The sequence below is a fragment of the Mobula birostris genome, chromosome 6 (assembly GCF_030028105.1).
Source record: "Mobula birostris isolate sMobBir1 chromosome 6, sMobBir1.hap1, whole genome shotgun sequence".
Taxonomy (NCBI): Eukaryota; Metazoa; Chordata; class Chondrichthyes; order Myliobatiformes; family Myliobatidae; genus Mobula; species Mobula birostris.
Genome location: NC_092375.1, coordinates 6868339 through 6893609, shown reverse-complemented (window position 1 = coordinate 6893609; position 25271 = coordinate 6868339). Strand labels below are relative to the sequence as shown.

Sequence of the window (25271 nt, the reverse complement as noted above, 5' to 3'; positions counted from 1 at the left end):
GCAGATTAGTTAGGTTGGTGGTATTGTGGATAATGTAGTGGACAACACAGGTTACAAAGGGACATTGAGGATGCGGAGCTGGGCAGAGAAGTGGCAGATGGAGTTCAACTGAGAAAAGTGTGAAGTGATTCATTCTGAAAGATTGAACTTTCAGTTCAGAGTGCAAGGTTAATGGCAGGATTATTAGCAGAGAAATGGAGGGAACCTGGGTCTAAGTCTGTAGATCCCTCAAAATTGCCGTGCAAGTTGATAGGGTGGTTAAGAAGGCGTTTAACCTTCATTAGTCGGGTGGTTAAATTCCATAAAACTCTTGGACTGATAGAAAAATGGAGAGCTACATAGGAAGGAAAGGTTAGGTTAATCTCGAAGGAGTTAAAAGATCGGCTCAATATCATGGGCCAAAGGGCCTGTGCTGTAATGTTCTATGTTCTATAATGATTTTCAGCACCGATGATCACAACTGGGACTCAGTCCCCACCACTCTCCGTAAAGAGTTTATGCATTCTCTTCATAACTGCATGGGCTTCTTCCAGCTGCTCCAGTTTCCTCACACATTCCAAAAATGTACAGGCTCGGAGTTGTGCACATACTGTACTGTTCTACGTTCAATGATCAACGTTCCATCTGTGCTCTGTGAGAGTAGTTTTGCACTGGAAGACACTTAGCAACAAGTGTGCAGTTCTGTTCTGGTCACATTATAGGAGGATGCCTGGATTAGAGAGCAGGTCTTAATGAGGAAAGGTTGAGAGAGCAAAGGCTTCTCACTTTGGAATGAAGGAGGATGAGAGGTGACTTTACACAGAGAGTGGTGGGTGTATGGAACGCCCTGCAGGGGTGGTAATTGTGCCAGACATTTGACTTAGATAGACACATGGATGACAAAAAATTCGTGAGGGAAGGGTTAGATTGAACTTAGAGGAGTTACAAGTTCGGCACAACATCTTGGCCCGTAGGTCCTGTACTGAGCTAAACTCTTCCACGTTCCGACGTGCCTTGTAGATGGCAAATAGGCTTTAGGACGTCAGGTGCTGATCACCGGCAATGCATATAGTTCCATATGACTACCCCAGAGAGGTTGCTGATAAGGAATAAGACTGCTTGTCCCCAGAATCGGCTTGGACCATGTGGGAAGTATTTGGGAGAATTAGTAAACTGTCCCCACCATGACAAGGTAAGGGAATGGTAGGGGGGCATAAATTTCCTGAAAGCTATTGCGAGGGAAATATCATGGGGGAGGAACGACTGGGAGTTTGAGGGATAGGGAATTTGCGTCTATGTGTCGAGTGGCCTGCTGGGTGATATGTAACAAGAAATATTTGTGTTTAATTGCAGTGGCTTATCAGAGAGGGGGAGAGACCGTGAGCAGCGGAGCGAGGTAAGCAGCTGTCTGGGAAGGAGGATCATGGCGGGGGATGAGACTATTAGTGCCCAGTACGCCTTGGTCAGAGCTTCAGGTTTCACTCAACTGGGGGGTTCTCAGCTGCCCCAGGCTGAGAATGTGTGACTTGCGGACACCCACACATACAAACGAGTTCCCATCGTATAATTAAATTGCACATTTGACAAATGTACACAGAACATTACAGCACAACACAGGCCCTTCAGCCCACAATGTTGTGCTGACCTTTTTGACCTGGTCAAAGATCAATCTAACCCCTCCTTCCCTCATCCCTGCCCATTCTAAGGTTTTCTTATATGTCCATAATGTTTTTGTCTCAATCATCATCCTTGGCAGTACATTCCAAGCACTTAAAATTCTCTGCGGTAAAAACTTACCTCTGACACCCTGCCCTATACTTTCTACCGATCACCTTAAAATTATGCTCCTTTGTATTAGCCATTCCTGCCCTGGGAAAAAGATTTTCAGCTGTACTTTTGATCTGTGCTTCTTATCATTTTGTACACATCTATCAAGTCATCTCTCAACCTTCCACACCTTCTTATTCGAGATTCTGCCTGCTTCCTTTCCAGTCCTGATGAAGGATATTGGCCCAGAATATTGGTCTCTCTTCCTCATGACCTACCCATCTTCTCTCTCCACTTCCTCTAGTCCACTGTCCTCTCCAATCAGATTTCATCTGCTCCAGCCCTTTACCTCTTCCACCTAATTTCTCCCGGCTTCTCTCATCTCCCCCATCACCTTCACCCACCTTCCCTCTCACATCACCTGCCATTTTGTACTTCTCCCCCCTTACCCCCATCTTCGCACTCTGGGTTCTTCCCCCTTCCTTTCCTGTCCTGATGAAGAGTATCAGTCCAAAACACAGGCTATTTATTCCTCTCCATTGATGCTGCATGATGTGCTCTGTGCCCCCAGGATTTTGTGTGTGTTGTGTCAGACTCACTGACCAAGACCAAAGCACTTAAACACATTGATCTCTAATACTTCTGTTAAACTATGTCTCATTTTGTTTGTGCTCTGCACCAGACCAGGTTTGCTAAACATTGGAGATTCGAACCAGCCGTGGTTGGCAGACACGTGGCCCAACACAGGAACCGAACACAATGACTGTAGCATCAACTGCTGTACCTCCACACACGGCAACAGCGACAGCAACCTTACCACCTACAGCCGGCCAGGTGTGGTTCTCTCAGTGCCCGTGCTCTTGGCTAATGAGCAGGAATTTAATGCACGTGGTGGCCCCTCTTCCAGCTTTCTCAATGACCATAAGGCATAGGAGCAGAATTAGGCCATTAGGCATATTGAGTCTGATCCGCCATTCCATCATGGCCGATTTATTATCCCCTTAAACCCATTCTCCTGCCTTCTCCTTGTAACCTTTGACACCCTGACTAATCAAGAACCTAACAAGCTCTGCTTTAAAAATACTCAATGACTTGGTCTCCACAGCTGCCTGTGGCAATGAATTCCACCCCGTGGTGAAAGAGGTTCCTCTGAGGCTGTGCCCTCCGGTCTGAGACTCATCTGCTATCGGAAACATCTTTCCACATCCACTCGGTTTAGGCCTTTGAAGAGTCATAGCCTCTGCAGGAGGTGAGACTCATGGGATGCCATGGGAATGAGTTGGGAAATTTCATGGTATGCTGTGTTTTAGGGCATCTTTAAACCAATCCCACTAATAACACTGGTGGATCTCATTGAAACCTATCGAATGCTGAAAGGGGGCTGAGGAGGTCAGGTCACTGTGCAGTTAAGGCAGAAGTTGATAGGTTACTGATGAGACAAGGTGTGAAAGGTTATGGGGAGAAGACAGGAGAATGGAGTTGAGAAGGAATTGATGAAATGCAGAGTAGGTTCGATAGTCTGAATGGTCGCAATTCTGCTCCTGTGTCTCGGTCTTATGATCTTGACTTGGTCAATACATGTCTGGAAGCAGAGCTACAGCTGGAGTGCTGTGTGCAGTTCTGCTTGGCACTCTGTCAGAAAGATGTGATTGCATTGGAGAGGGAGCAGAAGATATTCGTGTTCTTCCACCAGCCTTCCTTTCAGGCTGTTTCCCTCCACTCCTCCCAGTACTGATGAGGGGTCACAGCCCAAACTGTCGACTGTTCACTTCCCACCGTAGATATAAGGACAGACTGGAGAAGTTAATTGGTCATTGTAAAATGCCCTGTGATTAGGTTCGGGTACAATTGGGTTTGACGGTGTTTGCTGGGTAGGGTGGCTCAAAGGGCCATAAGGGCCTGCTCGGTGTAATATCTCGAAACAAAGAAATGACTTGTTCAGTTCGTGCAATATTGGACAGTACAGCAGAATATGGGCCCTGAGAGTCACAGAACACCACAGTACAGTACAGACCCACCGACAGACAGAACACCACCGTACAGTACAGACCCATTGACACACAGAACACCACAGTACAGTACAGACCCATCGACACACAGAACACCACAGTACAGTACAGACCCATCAACACACAGAACACCACAGTACAGTACAGACACCTCGACACACAGAACACCTCGACACACAGAACACCTCAACACACAGAACACCACAGTACAGTACAGACCCATCGACACACAGAACACCACAGTACAGTACGGACCCATCGACACACAGAACACCACAGTACAGTACAGACCCATCAACACACAGAACACCACAGTACAGTACAGACCCATCGACACACAGAACACCACAGTACAGTACAGTACAGACCCATCGACACACAGAACACCACAGTACAGTACAGTACAGACCCATCGACACACAGAACACTATAGCACAGAAAGAGGCCTTTTGGCTCATCTAGTCCATACCATGTATTATTCTATCCTGTCCCATCTACCTGCCCGGTTTAAAGCCCTCCCACCCCTTCTGTCCTTGTACCTATCAAAACTTCTGTAAAATGTTGAGTTGAAACCTGCATCCACCACTTCTGCTGGCAGCTCATTCCATACTCACACTACTGTCTGAGCGAAGAATTCCCCCTTAACATTTTCACCTTTCACCCTTAACCTATGACCTTTAGATTTAGTCTCATTCAACCTCAGTGGAGATCGACTACTTACTCCTGTATATTGACGTTATCTGTGCTCCTCATTGTTTTATCAAATCTCCCCTCATTCTCCTGCGCCCCAGGGAATAAAGTTCTAACTTATTCAACCTTTCTCTATAACTCACGTCTTCAAATACTGACAACATGCTCGTAAATATTCCCTGTAATTTTTCAATTATTGCTATCTTTCCTTTAGGTAGGTGACCAGAACTGCACAGAGTACTCCAGATTAGACCTCACCAATATCCTATGGAACCTCAACATAACATCCCAACTCCTGCACTCAATACATCTATCTAGTTTTTATTATTATGTATTGCAATGTACTGCTGCTGCAGAACAACAGATTTCCCAGTGATATTACTCTGATGCTGATTCTCTAAATCTCACTCTGGTCCCCTCCATCTCCCTCTGGCCAGCTGACTGCATCGCCAACTACAACAACCAGCTGGATAACAAGCAGAGTAACCTGATGCTCCCAGAGACGGCAGTTTATGGTGACATGGACCTCAGCAATAAGATGAATGAAATGAAGACCTTCAACAGCCCCAACCTGAAGGAGGGCCGGTGCGTGAACCAGACGGCACAGCCCACCCCGTACGCCACCACGCAACTCATCCAGACCACCCTGGGGAACAACATGAACAGCAGTGGCATGGACATGAATGACAAGCACTGGAAACAAGCCCTCCAGAGCAAGCAGGACATATCTCCCTTACAGTACAACATCATGGAACAGAACAAACTCAACAAGGGTAAGATCATAAAACATTGGAGCAGAATTGGAGAGACAGTGTACAGTTGGGGTTCCCAACCACTTTACGCCATGGAGCCTTACTCTTAACTGAGGCATCCAGGGACCCCTGGTAGTGAACCCCTTGTGTGAAGGGAGCTTCACTCTGTATCCAACTGTCCCTGCCCTGGGAGTGTGTGATGGGACAGTGTAGAGGGAGATTCACTCTGTGTCTAACTGTCCCTGCCTGGGAGTGTGTGATGGGACAGTGTAGAGGGAGCTTCACTCTGTATCCAACTGTCCCTGTCCTGGGAGTGTGTGATGGGACAGTGTAGAGGGAGCTTCACTCTGTATCCAACTGTCCCTGTCCTGGGAGTGTGTGATGGGACAGTGTGAAGGGAGCTTCACTCTGTATCTAACTGTCCCTGCCTGGGAGTGTGTGATGGGACAGTGTAGAGGGAGCCTCGCTCTGTATCTAACTGTCCCTGCCCCGGGAGTGTGCGATGGGACAGTGTAGAGGGAGCCTCACTCTGTATCTAACTGTCCCTGCCCTGGGAGCGTGTGATGGGACAGTGCAGAGGAGGCTTCACTCTGTATCTAACTGTCCCTGCTCTGGGAGTGTGTGATGGGACAGTGTGGAGGGAGCTTCACTCTGTGTCTAACTGTCCCTGCCCCGGGAGTGTGCGATGGGACAGTGTAGAGGGAGCCTCACTCTGTATCTAACTGTCCCTGCCCCGGGAGTGCGTGATGGGACAGTGTAGAGGGAGCCTTGCTCAGTATCTAACTGTCCCTGCTCCGGGAGTGCGTGATGGGACAGTGTAGAGGGAGCCACGCTCTGTATCTAACTGTCCCTGCCCCGGGAGTGTGCGATGGGACAGTGTAGAGGGAGCCTCACTCTGTATCTAACTGTCCCTGCCCTGGGAGTGTGTGATGGGACAGTGTAGAGGGAGTTTCACTCTGTATTTAACCTGTGCTGTCCCTGCCCTGGGAGTGTGTGATGGGACAGTGTAGAGGGAGTTTCACTCTGTATTTAACCTGTGCTGTCCCTGCCCTGGGGACAGCTAATGCTTTTGGGACAACAAAAACCTTTCCTAACTACCAGATGCCAAAGTAGAGGGGGACCTCAGTTGACCACAAAACATAGGAGTATAATTAGGCCATTCAGACCATTGAATCATGCTCCACCATTCCATCTTAACTGTTATCCCTCCCAACCTCATTCTCCTGCCTTCTCCCCGTAGCCTTTGACACCCCTACTAACCTAGAACCTTTCAACCTCCACTTCAAATATACCCAATGATCTGGACTGCACAGCTGTCTGTGGCAATGAATTTCACACTTTCAGCACCCTCTGGCTAAAGAAATTCCTCCTTATCTCTGTTCCAAATAAACGTGCCTCTGTTCTGAGGCTGTGCCCTCTGGTCCTGGACATCCTCCCAATTGGAAACGTCCACTCCCTTCTACTCAGTGTAGGCCTTTCAATATTTGATAGGTTTCAGTGAGATCCCCTCCCCCCCCCATTTCTCTAAATTCCTGCAAATACAGACCCAAAGCCTTCAAATGCTCCTCGTGTGTTAACCCTTTCATTCCCGGGTTCACCCTGATCTGATCTGTTTGCTTTCAGATTATCGACTTGTTGAGACAAGCGGTGTTCCTACAATCCCTTACAACCAGTCGAGCGACCATGGGACAGGAGGGTCCTACAACAGTTCGGACAGAGGCAGTAACACATCTGGTTAGTAACCAACTGGCCTTAGCTAGATTCTCTGGAGAAGCCGTGGGCTGTTGGACGGATTTGAAGGAGGAAAGTTGTAGACTTGAGAGATCCTGATCAACAGCAAGCAGGCTCATAACTGTTGAGTGAGAATGTGGTACAGGGGCAAAACTCATTAAGAGCCTGTGAGTCCGTACCAGGGACTGGAGGTTGGGGGTTTGATGTCTGCTTCTCTGAGAGTCCAGGGCTAAGGACTGAAGGCCTGGAGGCAGCCTCTCCTGGGTTTGGAGGCCTGCCTGTGTGTGTGATTATTTGGACCGTGTGGCCTAGGGGCAGACTTAGGCTGTTTGGCCTGGCAGGGAGAGAGGGACTGCTGGAGGAAAGTGAGGGGTCTGGAGGAGAGAGGGAGGGTGGCTGTAGGAGAGAAAGGGGCACCTGGCATGGAGAGAGAGGGGGTCTGGTCGTCGTGGCTATCCCTCGAGGTCAAGGATGATGGTCTTCATTCTGAAGTGGCTCACAGAGTGAAGGCGCCTGTGCGTGTATTTGTTTAACATGTACTTGATGTTGCACTCCAAGAAGCACACGATACTTCACAAATCAACCAACTGATTCCAATGGCATGGAAGCCACGACGATTGGAGCTGATGGATTTGTTGCAGCCTTCATCCGCCTTCACAGCCGTTGAGTTCGAAGTAACTTCATCCGCCTGTTCCACCGTTGAGGTCTTGGTTGGATTGTTCTTTGTCAGGGACCTCACCCTCGACCTTACCGCCATGGGTGACCCTACCAGGAGCATAACTCCGGACAGCATTGCTCTTGGGATCCCAGGACCACACAAGTTTCACCACTGCGACAAGGTGACAATCCACGGAGAACGGAGGGTCTGGTGGGGGTGAGAGAGGGGGTGCTGCAGGAGAGATAGGGGCTGGAAGACAGAAGGGGTTACAGGAGGAGTGAGAAAAGGTGGGGGTGGCTGGAGAGAGAGAGAGGAGGGGTTGGAAGGGAGAGAAGAAGGGCTCGAGGGGATAGAGGAAAGGTTGGAGGGGAGGGGGGGGACTGGATGGGAGGGAGGGGGACTGAAGGAGAGAGAGAGAACTGGCAGAGAGGGGGCTGGAGGAGAAGGTTTTTGCCTGGACATCTTGGGGAGTGGTTATTGCCAGATATCTACCTGCAGAGTGGTGCGGGACACCACTTGAATTGCTCTGCACTGGGGATATCTGTAGTGGGGGATGTACAGGGTGTACGTGAGTTCATACCTTGTGTAGTTTTCTGTGGTCTATTTTGTACCTGGATGTATTTCTTTTATCTTCTATATTTGAACAATTTGTTGACTTTTCCACGTCAGTTGTTTGTCCTACCTGGTGGGTGCGGCCTTTCATTGATTCTGTTATGGTTCATGGATTTAGAGTATGCCCAGGTGAAAAGAAATCTCGGGATTCTGTATGGTGACATATATGTAATTTGGTAATAAATTATTTTGAACTTTGAGCTTTGAGTTTGATCATGGCTGATTTATTTTCCCTCCCAACCCCATTCTGCTGCTTCTCCCCATTAGGGGATTGTCTCCCCAAAAGGCAGGAAGGAGGAGCTGAGTCCATGGCCAGACCAATCATTGGAGCAGTCTCGATGGGCTGAATGACCTATTCAGGTTCCTCTGTTCCAAACCGCTTTATGGCAGAGAGGAAACTAGTCGAAGCTGCTAACTCAGCTATGTTACGTTCTCTATTTAATATTTTACATTAATATAATCTGTATGAACATTATGCAAGACAATTTTTTCACAGAACCTCAGTACATCTGACAATAATAAACCGATTCCAATTCTGTTCATGGTTCATACTTCTCTCCACATTTAATCTATTTATCCTGCTCAGAGGTTGAAAATCTTCAATCACCTCTCAGCCACCTCGAATCCAGTCTGGTACAAATCTTCAAAGCAGCCATAATGCTATTCCATCTTCAGTTGAGCAGTGTCACGGCGACAATCTTGAACTCAATGTCAGTAAGACCAAAGAGCTGATTGTGGACTTCATAAAGAGTAAGGCAAGAGAACACACACCGGTCCTCATCAACGGATCAGAAGTGGAAAGGGTGAGCGGTTTCAAGTTCGTGGGCGTTGACATCTCTGAGGAACTATGCTGCGCCCAACATATTGATGCAGTTACAAAGAAGACACAACAACAGCTATATTTCATGAGGAGTTTGAGATTTGGTATGACACCAAAGACACAGATTTCTACAGATATACCGTGGAGAGCATTCTAACTGGCTATATCACAGTCTGGTATTGGGGGTGGGGGAGTGCACTACACAGGATCAGAAAAAGCTGCAGAAAATTGCACATTCAGTCAGCTACATCATGGGCACCAGCCTCCCCAGCATCCAGGACATCTTCAATGAGCGATGCCTCAAAAAGGCAGCATTCATCATTAAGGACCCAGGAGATGTTCTCTTTTCATTGCTACCATCAAGGAGGAGGTACAAGAGCCTGAAGATACACACTCAACAAATCCAGAACAGCTTCTTCCCCTTTGCCATCAGATTTGCGAATAGTCCATGAACCCATGAACACTACCTCACTGCTTTTTATCTCTCTTTTTGCATTAATTGTTTAATTTAATATATATTTCCTACTGTAATGTAGAGTTTTTATGATTATGTACTGCAGTGTACCTCAGCCTTCACCCTGCCTTATGTAGGTGGATCCTGGACTTCCTGTCAGATAGCCAGCATGTGGTAAAAGTGAGGTCCCTCACCTCTGCCCCTCTGACCCTCAACACATGTACCCCTCAGGGCTGTGTCCTAAGCCCCCTCCTTTACTCTCTGTACACCTATAACTGTGTCGCCAGCCACAGCTCCAAACTGCTAATTAATTTACTAAAATACTACATTGATTGGCCTAATCTCAAAATAATAATGAGGCAGCCTACAGAGAGGAAATCCTCACCCTGACACAGTAGCATCAAGAAAACAATCTCTTCCTCAATGTCGCAAAAACAAAGGAGCTGGTTGTGGACTACAGGAGGAATGGAGACAGGCTAACCCCAATTGACATCAATGGATCTGGGGCTGAGAGGGTGAACAGCTTTAAGTTCCTCGGCATGAACATCACCGAGGATCTCACGTGGTCTGTACATACTGACTGTGTGGTGAAAAAGGCACAACAGCGCCTCTTTCACCTCAGACAGTTGAAGAAGTTTGGTATGGGCCCCCCAAATCCTAAGAACTTTCTACAGTGACACAATTGAGAGCATCCTGACTGGCTGCACCATGATGGTAAAGACTACAATCGTGCTATCAGGGTCCACAAGTACATCTATGAAGCACTGATGAGACTCGCATGGGCAGAGTTCACACTGTGGGTTGAGGACAACGTTCCAGAGAGGAGTGGGATGATCAAATCATTCTTCGACCATGTGAACGACATGGCCAGTGACTTGAACCAACAGAAGTTGAACAATCTGCTGCAAAGTCCACTCTTAGCTGAGCTGATAACCCTGTGGACAGGCTTTCTGGAACACCTCCGTCACAACAATGGAGAGCTATCCGCATTCTGGATCTCATACATTGACATGGTAGAGAGCGGAGTACTTGGGTTTCTGTGTGCCTTTCGTGAGGGGGACTGGGAGTTGCACCTCCATGCGATAAGAACCATGATCCCTTGGTGCTTTGCCTATGATAAGATGAATTATGCCAGGTACCTGTCCCCTTACTTTGCTCAGATGATGAACCTCCCAGAGAAGAATCCTTCTGTGTGTGAGGCCTTCAAGACAGGCCAATTCTCAGTGCAGCTGTCTAGTAAGTAACCCCTTTGGGCCGATTCCTGTGGACCAGGCTATTGAAGCCACAGTGAGCAAAGACACACAGTCTCCTGGAGGCACATCACGGTTCAGCCTGAATGCTGGAGCTATCAAGCGTTACTACATAACGGCTGAGCACCGCAGTGCATTCCTGGGTCAGTTAAGGGAGATGGTGCAAGGCAACAAATCAGAGCTTTGTCATGCGGAGCTACAGCGGCCAAGAATCCAGAAAGATGAGGAAGCAGTTTCAGCAGTGGTTAGCCTCATACATGAATGGGTCAACCCATTTGCAAAGAAGCGGGACCTCATTAGCATCTCTACGGCAAAGGCAGCCCCCAAGGACATTGTCTCCGACCTGATGAAGGCATATGAGATTGGTGAGCAATGCTATGCAACCTTCAAGGATGAGACTAGAGAAAGACCCGCCAGCAAAGAGATTGCATGACCCAATGAAAACCAGCAAGCTGAAAACATTCAGTGATATGTGTAAGAAGAGAGAAGTGACATCAAATGGGAGGGCGATCATCTTGAAAGCAGACAGGTCTTTGTTTGGACGCATCATAGTGATGGCACAAGGGCGCAGTCTACGTATGGAGGATATCCTTTCTCATCCCCTTGGACCATTGCCCTGGGCCCTGTCCACACCAGAAGGATTGCTGAGAAAGACATATAAAGCTACTTTAGCCACAATCTTGCAGAAAAATGTAGCAGTCAAAGAGCAACTCCTAGGAAACTCTGCTACAGTGGTTGATGGAATGAACTTGGTCCAAAGAGTGAAAGGTGATCAAGTTACTTTCAGAGATGTTGCCACAACAATTCTGGGTATGGCTCTGAGGGAAGGCAGTCAGAGTAGCAGAATAGATGTTGTGTTCGACACATACAAGGAGAACTCTAATCAAGAATAGTGAAAGATCTCTAGGGGGTGAAGAGACTGGTGAGGATGGTGAGGAGCTCCCTGACCAAAGTCAGTAACAAAAATAGTCTTATTAGCTTCATAGTCCATGAATGGAGGAAGGTGGAGTACAGAGCAAAGCTACAGGACAAGATTCTGTATGCAAATGTGAATGACAAATGTTACAGAATCACATCTCAAGACAGTGAGAAGGTGTCAGCTCCTCGCTGTCAACAAGAAGAAGCAATTGGCCGCCTACTTCTCCATGCTGCCCATGCCACAAGAGAGGGATACCAATCTGTAGTGATCTGCTCAGAAGACACAGATGTCTTTATCATGTCTTTAGCATTTTGTGACAAGATTGAGGCCCCATTGTTCCAGAAGTGTGGCACTAGAACCCGTACAAGGCTTGTAGACATCAGGAAGGTTGCTGCCCTGTTGGCATAGAGGTTTGTAGGGCTGTCATCAGGTTGCACGCATTTACAGGATGTGACGCTGTAAGTGCTTTTGCAGGCAAAGGGAAGACAAGTGCCCTAAAACTTTTGACCAGCAACGTGGAAACTCAGTACACATTCTTAGAGTTGGGTCAGGAATGGGACCTCTCCCCAGAACTGATGGACAAACTGGAGGCATTCACATGTCTTCTGTATGCCCCAAAAGCGTCGACCACCAAAGTCAATGAGCTCAGGTATCACCTTTTCTGTGCCAAAAAGGTGAAACCGAAAGTCATCAACTCCCACCGTGCAAGGACTGCTTAACAAAACATGCACAGCGAGCCAACTACCAGGCTGGTATATGGAGAAGGTGTTTAGAGAAGGACCCACAAGTGCCAAGCCCTGTTGGCACAGGATGGAAGATGGAGAGAGAAGAGGAAGCTGAACAGTTGGTGGTGCACTGGATGGAAGGCCAGCCAGCACCCGATGCCGTCCTGGATCTACGGGCCTGTAACTGTCCAAAAAATTGTTCGCTCCCAAGATGTATGTCTTTTGCAAATGGCATCAGGTGTACTGACATGTGTAGACTGGCAGACTGTGAGAACTAGGCATCCACCTCAGAGAGTGTGGAAAGTTCAGATGAAGATGTGGAAGACTTGGAAAATTATTATGATTATTAATAGGTCATGAAAGTATGGAAAACAAAGTATGGAAAGCAGTCTTTGATTAAATATATTCATTTTACAACCAAATGGGGCCTAGGTTATGACCATGTGGAACCCCACATTTGAATTATTGTACTGTAACTCTATATGCTATGACAAAAGCTTAAGATTGTTTTGATTTGATACAACAATATGGAAGATATCATGACATTGATAAAACTCCAGATATCTCTCCAAATGAGGTTTTTTACCTTTTGGGGGGTGGGGTAACATTTTCTGCTGTACTGATGTTAATATAGAATATATACAAACAGTGATTGCTTATTTGAAGTAATAAAGCTACCACTGGTGCAATGCTATCACATATTTTCTAACTCTAGAGATGTATACCTTGCCAAAAATCACTATGAGCATTATTCCCCTCAAATGGTACCGACCAACCCTACTAGCTCACGGACTTTAAATACATTTATTTAAAGATACAGCACGAAACAAGCCCCACCAGCCCAAAAAGCTACCTATTTAACTCCAGCTGGACAACTTAGCGTGACTAATTAATGTACTTTGGACTGTGGGAAGAAACCAGAGCACCCGGAAGAAATCCACATACTCAGGGGAAGAACATAAGAACTTCCTTACAGAGGACAACAGAATTGAACTCTGAACTCCCTGACTTGTAATAGCATTGCAATAACCGCTAGTGTGGTGCGAGTACACCTTGAAATTCATTTTCTTGCAGGCATTCGCAGGGAGACACAGTAAAATATATCAATTACAATAGAATTCACTGTTTTTTATCCAGGAAGCCAGGGTCACAAAAAGAGCGCGCGGACTCCAAAGGTGCCTAAGCAGGGTGGCATGAATTGGGCCGATCTCTTGCCGCCACCTCCAACACACCCGCCCCCCAACATGAGTAACCCTGAGGAATACAGTGTCGCCGTTGATGACAGGTAAGTGGTCGTGTGCATTGGGCAGTGCCCCTCACCAGCTCTCTGAGATCTTCTACCTGCTGAGACAGTGACGTATCAATCACACTGCTGTTAGTGTCATCTGCCTGCAATACAGATTAGGCACATGATCCCCCAGGTCCCTATTAAATCTCAAAACACAAGGGATTCTGCAGATGCTAGAAATCCAGAGTAACACACACAACGTGCTAGAGGGACTCAGCAGTTTGAGCAGCATCTCTGGATAGGAATGAACAGTCAACGTTCCAGGCCGAGGCCCTTCGCCAGGACTGGAAAGGAAGGGGGAAGAAGCCAGAATAACATGGTGTGGGGAGGGAATGGAACACAAACTGGCAGGTGATAGGTGAAGCCAGATGAGGAGGAAGGTGATGGGTGGAGATCAATTAAGAAGCAGGGAGGTGATAGCTACAAAAGATAAAGAGCTGAAGAAGAAGAGAGTGGAGCATGGGAGAAAGGGGAGGAGGAGGAGCACTAGGGGGAGGCGATGGGCAAGTGAGCAGAAGAGATGGCGTGAAAGGGAAGCCAGAATAGAGAATGAGAAAAGAGAGAAGGGGAGGGAGATAATTACTGGAAGTTAGAGAAATCGATGTTCATTCTGTGTGGTCGGAGGCTCACCAAACGGAGTTTGGAGGCAACGAATCCTGATAGTGGCCTCAATGTGGCATAGAGGAAGCCAAGGGCTGACATGTCAGGATGGGAATGGGCTGTGAAATTAAACTGATTGTCCATTGAAGCCAAGTAGCTCGACAAAGCAAATCTACGTTGGGTCTCACCAGTGTAGAGGAGGCCACACCAGGAGCATCGGATACAGTAGATGACCCCAACCGTCTCACAGATGAAGTGTTGCCTCACCTCAAAGAACTGTTTGGGGCCCTGAACGGAGGTAAGGGAGGAGATGAATGGGCAGGTGGAGATCTTTGGCCTCTTGCAGGGAGTGAGATTAGTGGACGGGGCAAATGGACGAGTGAGTCACAGAGAGAGAAATCCCTGTGGAAAGTAGAGATTGGGAGGGATGGTAACAATATGGTAGTGGTATATGAAGATAGCGAAGGTTGCAGAGATTGATGTGCTAGATGTGGAGGCTCGTGGAGTGGTAGGTAAGGACAAGAGGAATTCTATCTCTGTTATGGTCTCATCTGCCCTCATCCCATCTTCCTTCCACCATGTCTCTTAAATATGGGAGGAAACCGAAGCACCCAGAGGAGAACCACGCAGAGAACATACAAACTCCTTACAGACAGCGTAAGAATTGAGCCCCGATTGGTGATTATTACAATGACTGCTATACTACTGTGTGCTACTCGCTATGTATCGTGCTTACGCTTTGCAGTTATGATCGGGATGGGATGTGCCCGCTGCCACCGGCCAGGATGTACATAGAACAGGATGAACTGGAGGAGGTGGAGGAAGATGAACGGGGCCCCACGCCACCCATCCGAGGGGCGGCCTCGTCGCCAGCAGCTGTGTCTTACAGCCACCAGTCCACTGCCACCCTGACGCCTTCGCCCCAGGAGGAACTGGTTCCCATGCTGCAGGACAGTCAGGAGAGCCTGGCCCTCATTCCCTCTGCCAGTGACCGCAGGTAACAACAGTGTTACATTGGGGGGAGCACACCGCATACCGGAGCGTACACACACACACACACACACACACACACACACACACACACACACACTGACAGACAGATGTACTCTTGTGCACGTTCACACACACACCTCCAACCCAATGACAGGTGGTCTCTGGGCCTCCAGAATGTGTAACACTAGGGCTATTATTTACGATGTGAGCGGGTAAGTTCAATGGAGATGTACAGAGCAAGCTTTTTTCCGCACAGTGAATGGTGGGTGCATGGAGTGCACTGCCAGGAGGGGTAGTGGAGGGAAATACATTAGAGGTGTTTAAGAGGTTCCAGATAGGCACATGAATGTGCAGAAAGTGGAGGGATATTGATATTGCACATGCAGAAGGGATTAGATTAGTTGGGCATAAAGACAAGAGGTTCTGCAGATGCTGGAAATCTTGAGCAACACACAAAATGCTGGAGGAATTCAGCAAGTCAGGCATCAACTGTGGATGATAAGTCAATATCCCCTTCATGGTCTCACCTATTGCAATCTGACACATCTGGTTGGAGGAACACCTTATAATCCACCTGGAAGCCGCCAACCTGACTTCCAGTAATTACTAAACCTTCCCCTTCTTTCTTTTACCATTACCCATTCTGGTTCCTCTCTCAGCCCTTCTCCTTACCTGCCCATCATCTCCCTCTGGTGCTCCTTCTCCCTCCCTCTCTTCCATGGTCCACTCTCCTCTCCTATCAGATTCCCTGTCCTTCAGCCCTTTATCTCTTCCACCTATCACCTTCCAGCTTCTTACATTACTTCCTTCCCCCACCTTCCCCCTCAGCTGGTCTCACCTATCATTTGCCAGCTTTAACTCCTTCCTCTCCCCCCACCCTCACCTTCTTATTTTGGTTTCTGCCCCCTTTCTTTACAGTCCTGAAATTTCAGCAGTTTATTCTCCTCGATAGGTGCTGAATAGTTTGATTACTCAGCAACCCTGATCTTCCCCTGCACAGGCACTTTACGTTTAAACTCCACACCTCACTGTCCTATTGTACCGCATCCTTGATGCCAACAATGAGAAGAGGGCACGTCCTGTGGAGTGGGACCCTTAATGGTGTATACTGCTTTATACAGCCTAGGTACATAAGCTGATTGTTTGTATCCACGGCCACGGTTATTTTTGTGCTGTATCAGATCCAGAGTAACAATCATTTACACACGTGTACTGAAGGATGACGATAAACAATGTTGAATCTTGAAATGGAACTGTACAGCACAGGAAAAGGCCCTTCAGCCCACAGTGTTGTGCTGAACCCAATAAATTAGTAATTAAATGGGCAACTAAACTGATCCCTTCTGCCTACACAGTGTCCATATCCTTCTGTTTCCTCACATTCATGTGCCTGTCTGAACGTGTCTTAAAAATCGCTGATGTATTTGCTTTACCACTACCCCAGGCAGCACATTCCATGCACCCACCACTCTATGTGTAAAAAAACTTACCCCTCACATCTCCTTTGCAATTACCCCGTCTCATCTTAAATGCCTGCCCTCTGGTATTAAACTAATTTGATAGTATAAGGTCTTGCATTGACGGGCGTGTTCCTGTGCAGAACTGTTACTGGTTTTGTCTAACACGAGTTCCTTTCTTGTACAAGGAGGCACCCGATCAGTCCACCCCCTCCCCCACGCCCCATCTCCCCCCCACACACGTACGGCTACATTTCGGGACCGCTGGTCTCTGACATGGACACAGATGCACCTGAAGAGGAGGAAGAGGAGGAGGAGGAGGACGAGGAGGAAGAGGAAGTAGAAGTGGCTAAGATGCATACACACCGCCTACTGCTACAGGGCCTGGAGCAGACCCCTGCTTCGAGTGTGGGGGACCTGGAGAGTTCTGTCACAGGCTCCATGATCAATGGGTGGGGCTCGGCCTCCGAGGAAGATGGTAACAGCTCAAGCGGGCGCTCCAGTGCAGTCAGTTCCTCCGATGGCTCCTTCTTCACTGACGCCGACTTTGCGCATGCCGTGGCCGCAGCAGCTGAATATGCAGGGCTGAAGGTGGCTCGGCACCAGGCGCAGGACGGAGCAGCAGGTACGTACAATGCAATCAGGTACAGAGTGCAGACACTGTCCATCACACACTCCCAGGGCAGGGACAGTTAGATACAGAGTGAAGCTCCCTCTACACTGTCCCACCACACACTCCCAGGACAGGGACAGTTAGATACAGAGTGAAGCTCCCTCTACACTGTCCCATCACACACTCCCAGGACAGGGACAGTTAGATACAGAGTGAAGCCCCCTCTACACTGTCCCATCACACACTCCCAGGACAGGGACAGTTAGATACAGAGTGAAGCCCCCTCTACACTGTCCCATCACACACTCCCAGGACAGGGACAGTTAGATATAGAGTGAAGCTCCCTCTACACTGTCCCATCACACACTCCCAGGACAGGGACAGTTAGATACAGAGTGAAGCTCCCTCGACACTGTCCCATCACACACTGCCAGGGCAGGGACAGTTAGATACAGAGTGAAGCTCCATCTACACTGTCCCATCACACACTCTCAGGGCAGGGACAGTTAGATACAGAGTGAAGCTCCCTCTACACTGTCCCATCACACACTCCCAGGGCAGGGACAGTTAGATACAGAGTGAAGCTCCAACTACACTGTCCCATCACACACTCCCACGACTGGGACAGTTAGACACAGAGTGAATCTCCCTCTACACTGTCCCATCACACATTCCCAGAACTGGGACAGTTAGACACAGAGTGAAGCTCCCTCTATAAGTTAAGAGGAAGAACATAAGATCATAAGAAATAGGAGCAGGAGTCGGCCATCCGGCCCATCGAGCCTGCCCCGCCATTCAATAAGATCATGGCTGATCTGTCTGTAACTCCGCTCCATCTACCTGCCTTTTCCCCATCACCCTTAATTCCCCTACTATTTAAAAACCTATCTAACTGTATCTTAAATATATTTAATGAAGAAGCCTCAACTGCTTCCCTGGGCAGAGAATTCCACAGATTCACCACTCCCTGGGAAAAACAGTTTCTCCTCATCTCCGTCCTAAATCTTCTCCCCTGAACCTTGAGGCAATGTCCCCTAGTTCTAGTCTCACCTACCAATGGAAACAACTTTCCTACTTCTATCTTATTTATCCCTTTCAAAAGTTTGTATGTTTCTATAAGATCCCCTCTCATTCTTCTGAATTCCAGAGAACACAGTCTCAGGCGACTCAATCTCTCCTCATAGGTTAACCCCTTCATCTCTTCAATCAACCTGGTGAACCTCTTCTGCACTGCCTCCAAAGCCAGTATATCCTTCCTCAAATATGGAGACCAGAACTGCACACAGTACTCCAGGTGCGGTCTCACCGGTACCCTGTATAGTTGCAGCATGACCTCCCTGCTCTTGAAGTCAATCCCTCCAGCAATGAAAGCCAACATTCTGTTTGCCTTCTTAATAACCTGTTGCACCTGCAAGCCAACTTTTTGTGATTCATGCACAAGCACTCTCAAGTCCCTCTGCACTGAACAAGCACTCCCAAGTCCCTCTGCACAACAGCATGCTGCAATCTTTCACCATTTAAATAATAATCTGCTCATCTATTATTTCTTCCAAAGTGGATGATCTCGCATTTACCAACGTTGTATTCCGTCTGCCAGACCTTAGCCCACTCACTTAACCTATCTATATCTCTCTGCAGACTCTTCATATCCTCTGTACAATTTGCTTTTCCACTCAGTTTAGTGTCATCAGCAAATTTTGCCATGTTACACTCAGTCCCCACTTCCAAATCATCAATGTAAATGGTAAACAGCTGCGGGCCCAGTACTGACCCCTGCGGCACCCCACTCACCACTGACTGCCAACCGGAGAAACACCCATTTATACCAACTCTCTGCCTTCTATCGGGTAACCAATCCACTATCCATGCCAATACACTTCCTCCGACTCCATGCATCTGTATCTTATTTATGAGTCTCTTGTGCGGCACCTTATCGAACGCCTTCTGGTAATCCACGTATACGACATCCACCTGTTCCCTTCTATCCACTGCACTCATTATGTCCTCAAAGAACTCCAGTAAGTTTGTCAAACAGGACCTGCTCTTTCTGAATCCATGCTGCATCTGTCAAATGGAGCCACTCCTTTCTAAATGTTTCACTATTTTTTTCTTAATGACAGCTTCAAGCATTTTCTCAACTACCGATGTTAAGCTAACTGGCTTATAGTTGCCCATAAATAGAAGAAGGAAATTTACTTTAGGTTTAGGAATCAAGCCTCACGAGGTTCTTGAGAGTTATAAGGTAGCCATGGAGGAGTTTAAGAATGAAATTAAGAGAGCTGGAAAGAAGCATGAGAAAGCTTTGCTGAGAAGGATTAAGGAAGACCACAAAGCATCCTACACGTACTGTACATGGAGAACAGAAGGTTGACTAGAGTGAGTTTAGGACTGATCTGGATAAAAATGGAAAACTGTGCCTAGAGTCAGAGGAGGCATAGAAGGTCCTTAATGAATACTTCGTTTCAGTTTTCACCAGTAAGAGGGACCTTGGGAAATATGAGGCTAATATGGTAGAAAGTGTCAGTGTCAAAAAAAAGGATGCACTGGAGCCTTTGCAAAACATTAGAATGGATAAATCAAAGTTCAAAATAAATTTTAACAGAGTACGTATATGTCACTATATACAACCCTGATTCTTTTTCCTGTTGGCATACTCAGCAATCTATAGAATAATAACTGTAAACAGGATCAATGAAAAATCAAGTAGAGCATAGAAGATAACAAACTGTGAAAATGTAAATATAAATAAATAGCAAAAAAATAGTGAGAGCATGAAATAACAAGATAAAGAGTCCTTAATATGAGATCATTTGTTGTGGGAGCATCTCAATAAATGAGTGTAGTTATTCTCTTTCGTTCAGGAGTCTGATGGTTGAGGGGTAGTAACTGTTCTTGAACCTGGGGGTGCAAGTCCTGAGGCACCTGTACCTTCTATCTGATGGCAGCTGTGAGAAAAGAGCATGGCCTGGGTGGTGGGGGTCTCTGATGATGGATATTTATGATGGCGTTTCGTGTAGCTGTGCTCAGTTGCTGGGAAGGCTTTACCCCTGATGTACTGGGCCAGAGACCTACAGGATATGCCACAGGTTACTATGGGAAATGAGGAAAAGGTTGCTGCCTGGACATGTGTTATGGTGATATATCAGATACTGATTAATTTCACCTCATTAGTTTCCTGCCTCCACTAAGTGTCTACTTTTGACTGAGACAGTCTGAGGTGACAAATTTTACCTGGTGGAAAGTGATTGCGTTAAGCTGATAGAACACAGAACACTACAGCTCAGTACAGGCTCTTTGGCCCACAATGTTGTGCTCACCTTTGAATCTACTCCAAGATCAATGTAATCTAACCCTTGCCTCCTCCCTAGCCCTCCATTTCCCCCCGGTGCTCCTGTTTTCTCCCACGTACGAAGATGTACGGGATAGGGTTAATGAGTTGTGACCATGTTATGTTACTGCCAGAAGCATGCCAACACTTGCACACTGCCCTCACTGATTTGATTTTTCACAAACGACACATTTCACTGTATATTTTGATGTATATGTGGTAAATAGTGCTGAATCTTTTCATAATCTTCTACTTTCTTTCATCCATGCACCTATCTAAGGGTCTCTGAAAAGCCCATAATGTCTCTGCCTCTTGGTTAGTGAGTTACTGATGGATTCGTTGTCATCCCATTTCACGTCTTTTCGTGTTTAACCCCTTCCTTCCACAGGGCAACGGCACCTCCCGACATCTCACTGTCCTCGGCCGACAAGCCCGTTCTCCACGGACAGCAACGCCAGTGCGGCTGTGCTGCAGAAGTCTCGCCCTGTGAGGAAACAGAAGCAGGTGCAAGGACATGTACGTCGAGAAATCTTCACTGACGGTATGTGTGACATACTGATGCAATCATCATAGGATCCGGAGACATCTGAGCAGAATTAGGCTATTTGGCCCATCCAGGCTGATCTGTTTGTTTTATTAATCCTCTCAACCCCATTCTCCTGCCTTCTCCCCATAACCTTTGACACCACGACTAATCAAGAACCTATCAACCTTCACTTTAAATATGCCCAATGACTTGACCTACACAGCTGTCTGTAGCATTGAATTCCACAGATTCTCCACCCTCTGGTTTAAGAAATTCCTCCTCTTCTTTGTTCTAGATGGATGTCTCTCTATTCTGAGGCTGTGCCCTCTGGTCCCAGACTCCCCCACCACTGGAAATATCCTCTCCTCATCCACTCCCTCTAGGCCTTTCAATATTCAATGAGTTTCAACGACATTCCCCACCCCGACCCTCATTCTTCTAAACTCCAGTGAGCAAAGGCCCAGAGCCATCGAACACCCCTCAGGCACTAACCCGTTCATACTTGGGATCATTCCTGTGCACCAGTGATGAAGCTGAAGAATTTTTTGACACAGGCTGATGTAGAGGCCAAGTCATCGGGTGTGTTTAAGGCAGAGGTTGATAGATTCTTGAATAGTTATGACATGTAGGAATATTTGGGGAAGGCAGGAGACTGGGGCTAAAAGGGAAATGGATCAGCCATGATGAAATGGTGGAGCAGATGCGATGGGCCAAATGGCCTAATTCTGTTTCTATATCTTATGGTCTTATGTTCTCGTCCTCTGGAAATGGGTGCTAACATTGTTCTTACCTTCCTTACCACCGACTCAACCTGAAAGTTACCCTTCAGGGAATCACAAAAAAGAACAGTGGCTATATCATTAGGGGTTTGAGGAGATTTGGTATGTTACCAAAGATTCTATTAAAGTTCAAAGTAAATTTATTATCAAAATACATATGATGTCACCATATCCTGCCCTGAGAGTATTCACAGCAAATACAAAAGAAACATAATAGCATCAATGAAAAACTGCACACAAACAAAGGCGGGGAAGCAACCAGTAAATACTGAGAACTTGAGTTGTAGAGTCCTTGAAAGTGAGCCTGTAGGTTGTGGAATCAGTTCGGTGTTGAGGGGAGTGAAGTTACCCATACTGGTTCAAGAGCCTGATGGTTGTTGGGTAATAATCGTTCCTGAACCTGGTGATGTGGGACCCAAGGCTCCTGTACCACTTTCCTGATGGTAGCAGCAAGAAGCATGGCCCGGATGGTGAGGGTCCTTGAGGTGTATATCTGACTGTTTGCATCAGCACCTGCTACAGAAGCTCCAATGCACAGCATCGGCAAAGAAGCTTCAGAGGGTTGTAGAGTCAGCCGGCTCCATCACAGGCATGATCCACTCCATCGAGGACATCTCCAAGTGCAGGTACATCAGCAAGGTGGCATCCATCATTAAGGACTCTCACCAACCAGAACATGCACTCTTCTCATCAGAATCAGGTTTATTATCACTGACATTTGGAGTCAAATTTGTTGATTTGCAGCAGTGGTACAGTGTAATACTTAATAATTTTTAAAAATATCTTTCTGTGAGTTACAATAAGAGATATGAAAAATGATTACGTGCAAAATGAGAGCAAAATAGTGAAGTTGTGTTCATGGGTTCATAGGCCATCCAAAAATCTGATGACAGAGAGGAAGAAGCTGTTCCTAAGACTTTGAGTGTGTGTCCTCAGGCTCCTGTACCTCCTACCTGATGGTAGTAATGAGCAGAGCGCATGTCCTGGGTGGTAAGAGTCAGTAATGATGGATGCCACCTCCTTGTGGTATTGCCTTTTGAAGATGTCCTTGACGCTGGGGAGCTGGCTAAGCTCGCAACTTCCTGCTGCTTTCTCAGATGCTGTGCAGTGGCGCCCCTGCACCAGGTTGTGATGTAACAATCAGAACGAGCTCCACAGTACATCTATAAAATTTGCTAGAGTCTTTGGTGATAGAAACATAGAAACATAGAAAATAGGTGCAGGAGTAGGCCATTCAGCCCTTCGAGCCTGCACCGCCATTTATTATGATCATGGCTGATCATCCAACTCAGAACCCCGCCCCAGCCTTCCCTCCATACCCCCTGATCCCCGTAGCCAAAAGGGCCATATCTAACTCCCTCTTAAATATAGCCAATGAACTGGCCTCAACTGCTTCCTGTGACAGAGAATTCCACAGCTTCACCACTCTCTGAGTGAAGAAGTTTTTCCTAATCTCGGTCCTAAAAGGCTTCCCCTTTATCCTCAAACTGTGACCCCTTGTTCTGGACTTCCCCAACATCGGGAACAATCTTCCTGCATCTAGCCTGTCCAATCCCTTTAGGATTTTATACGTTTCAATCAGATCCCCCCTCAATCTTCTAAATTCCAACGAGTACAAGCCCAGTTCATCCAGTCTTTCTTCATATGAAAGTCCTGCCATCCCAGGAATCAATCTGGTGAACCTTCTTTGTACTCCCTCTATGGCAAGGATGTCTTTCCTCAGATTAGGGGACCAAAACTGCACACAATACTCCAGGTGTGGTCTCACCAAGGCCTTGTACAACTGCAGTAGTACCTCCCTGCTCCTGTACTCAAATCCTCTCACTATAAATGCCAGCATACCATTTGCCTTTTTCACCGCCTGCTGTACCTGCATGCCCACTTTCAATGACTGGTGTATAATGACACCCAGGTCTCGTTGCACCTCCCCTTTTCCTAATCGGCCACCATTCAGATAATAATCTGTTTTCCTATTTTTGCTACCAAAGTGGATAACTTCACATTTATCCACATTAAATACCACATATATATACCACATAGATATACCACACCTCTTCAAATTCCTAATGAAATATAACTGCTGGCATTCCTTCTTCATAATTACATCAATATATTGGGCCCAGGAGAGAATGTAAAAGGCTTCTCATCCCTATAAGTAGCTCAGAGCAAAGCAGAAAAGAATGGGGTTGCTATGTGTGATGCCCTCACATTCGAACAGTCCACTGACTCCTAGCTCACAGAAAACAGAACACACCACTTGAATGTTGTACCAATATTTTAACCTACTCGGAGATCAATCTAACCCTTCCCTCCCACATAGCCCTCCATTTTTCAAAAGTCCATGTACCTTTCTAATATTTTCTTACTTGTCTTAATATATCTGTTTCTATCACCACCCCTGGCAGGGTGTTCCATGCACCCACCATTCTCTGTGTAAAAACCTACCTCTGATGCTCCCCCCCCCCGCCACTTTCCTCCAATTACCTTAAAATTATGCCCCTTGGTAAAAGCCATTTCCACCCTGGGAAAAAGTCTCTGATGACTGTCCACACAATCTGTGCCTCTCATCATCTTGTACCCCTCTATCGAGTTACTTCACATTGTCCTTCACTCCAAGGAGAAAAGCCCTGGCTCACACGGGCTGCCCTCACAGGACATGGTCTCTCATCCAGGCAACATTCTGGTAAACCTCCACACACTCTCTAAAACTTTTACATCCTTCCTAGAGTGAGGCCACCAGATCTGTACACAATATTGCAAATTTGTGTGTGTTCAGAGTAAATTTATTATCAAAGTGCATATATGTCACAGTATACAACTCAGAGATTCATTTTCTTGCTGGCATACTCAACAAATCCATAATAGAATAAAAACCATAATAAAATCGATGAAAGATCACACCAACTTGGATGCTCTAACAGTGTGCAAAAGACAGCCAACTGTGCAAATACCAAAATAAATAAGTAAGAACTAAATATCATGAACATGAAATGAAGAGTCTTTGAAAGAGAGTCCATTGGTTGTGAGAACATTTCAATGACAGGGCGAGAGATGTTGAGTTCAAACATGGGAATATGTTCCGACATAGCTCTCCAATTTAGAGGTGGAAGGATAGTGTAGCAAATGCTGCCAAATACATTGAACCTTTCATAATTTTGGAAATGAAGTTATGATTTAAGAAATACAATTTCTGTTAATCCTGCTGCATGCTCCCCAGTGTGTGATATGATAATGCCGTTAAAATTAGCTCTTAACACTGATGTTCCAGCATCTGAATTAGAATCAGGTTTAATGTTTCTGGCATATGTTGTGAAACTTGTT

The 25271-nt window shown here is 46.7% G+C and overlaps 1 protein-coding gene across 2 annotated transcripts in view; it reads left to right on the top strand.

Moving 5' to 3' along the window:
• robo1 (roundabout, axon guidance receptor, homolog 1 (Drosophila)) overlaps positions 1-25271 on the top strand; it is a 368472-nt gene that overhangs the window by 316904 nt on the left and 26297 nt on the right. For both annotated transcript variants that reach the window (XM_072259842.1, XM_072259841.1), the window contains 8 exons: positions 1333-1375; positions 2429-2580; positions 4883-5218; positions 6821-6931; positions 13504-13651; positions 15000-15251; positions 16893-17329; positions 21034-21186. In XM_072259842.1, coding sequence (XP_072115943.1) covers positions 1333-1375; positions 2429-2580; positions 4883-5218; positions 6821-6931; positions 13504-13651; positions 15000-15251; positions 16893-17329; positions 21034-21186 — 1632 coding nt within the window. The remainder of the gene's footprint in view (positions 1-1332; positions 1376-2428; positions 2581-4882; positions 5219-6820; positions 6932-13503; positions 13652-14999; positions 15252-16892; positions 17330-21033; positions 21187-25271) is intronic.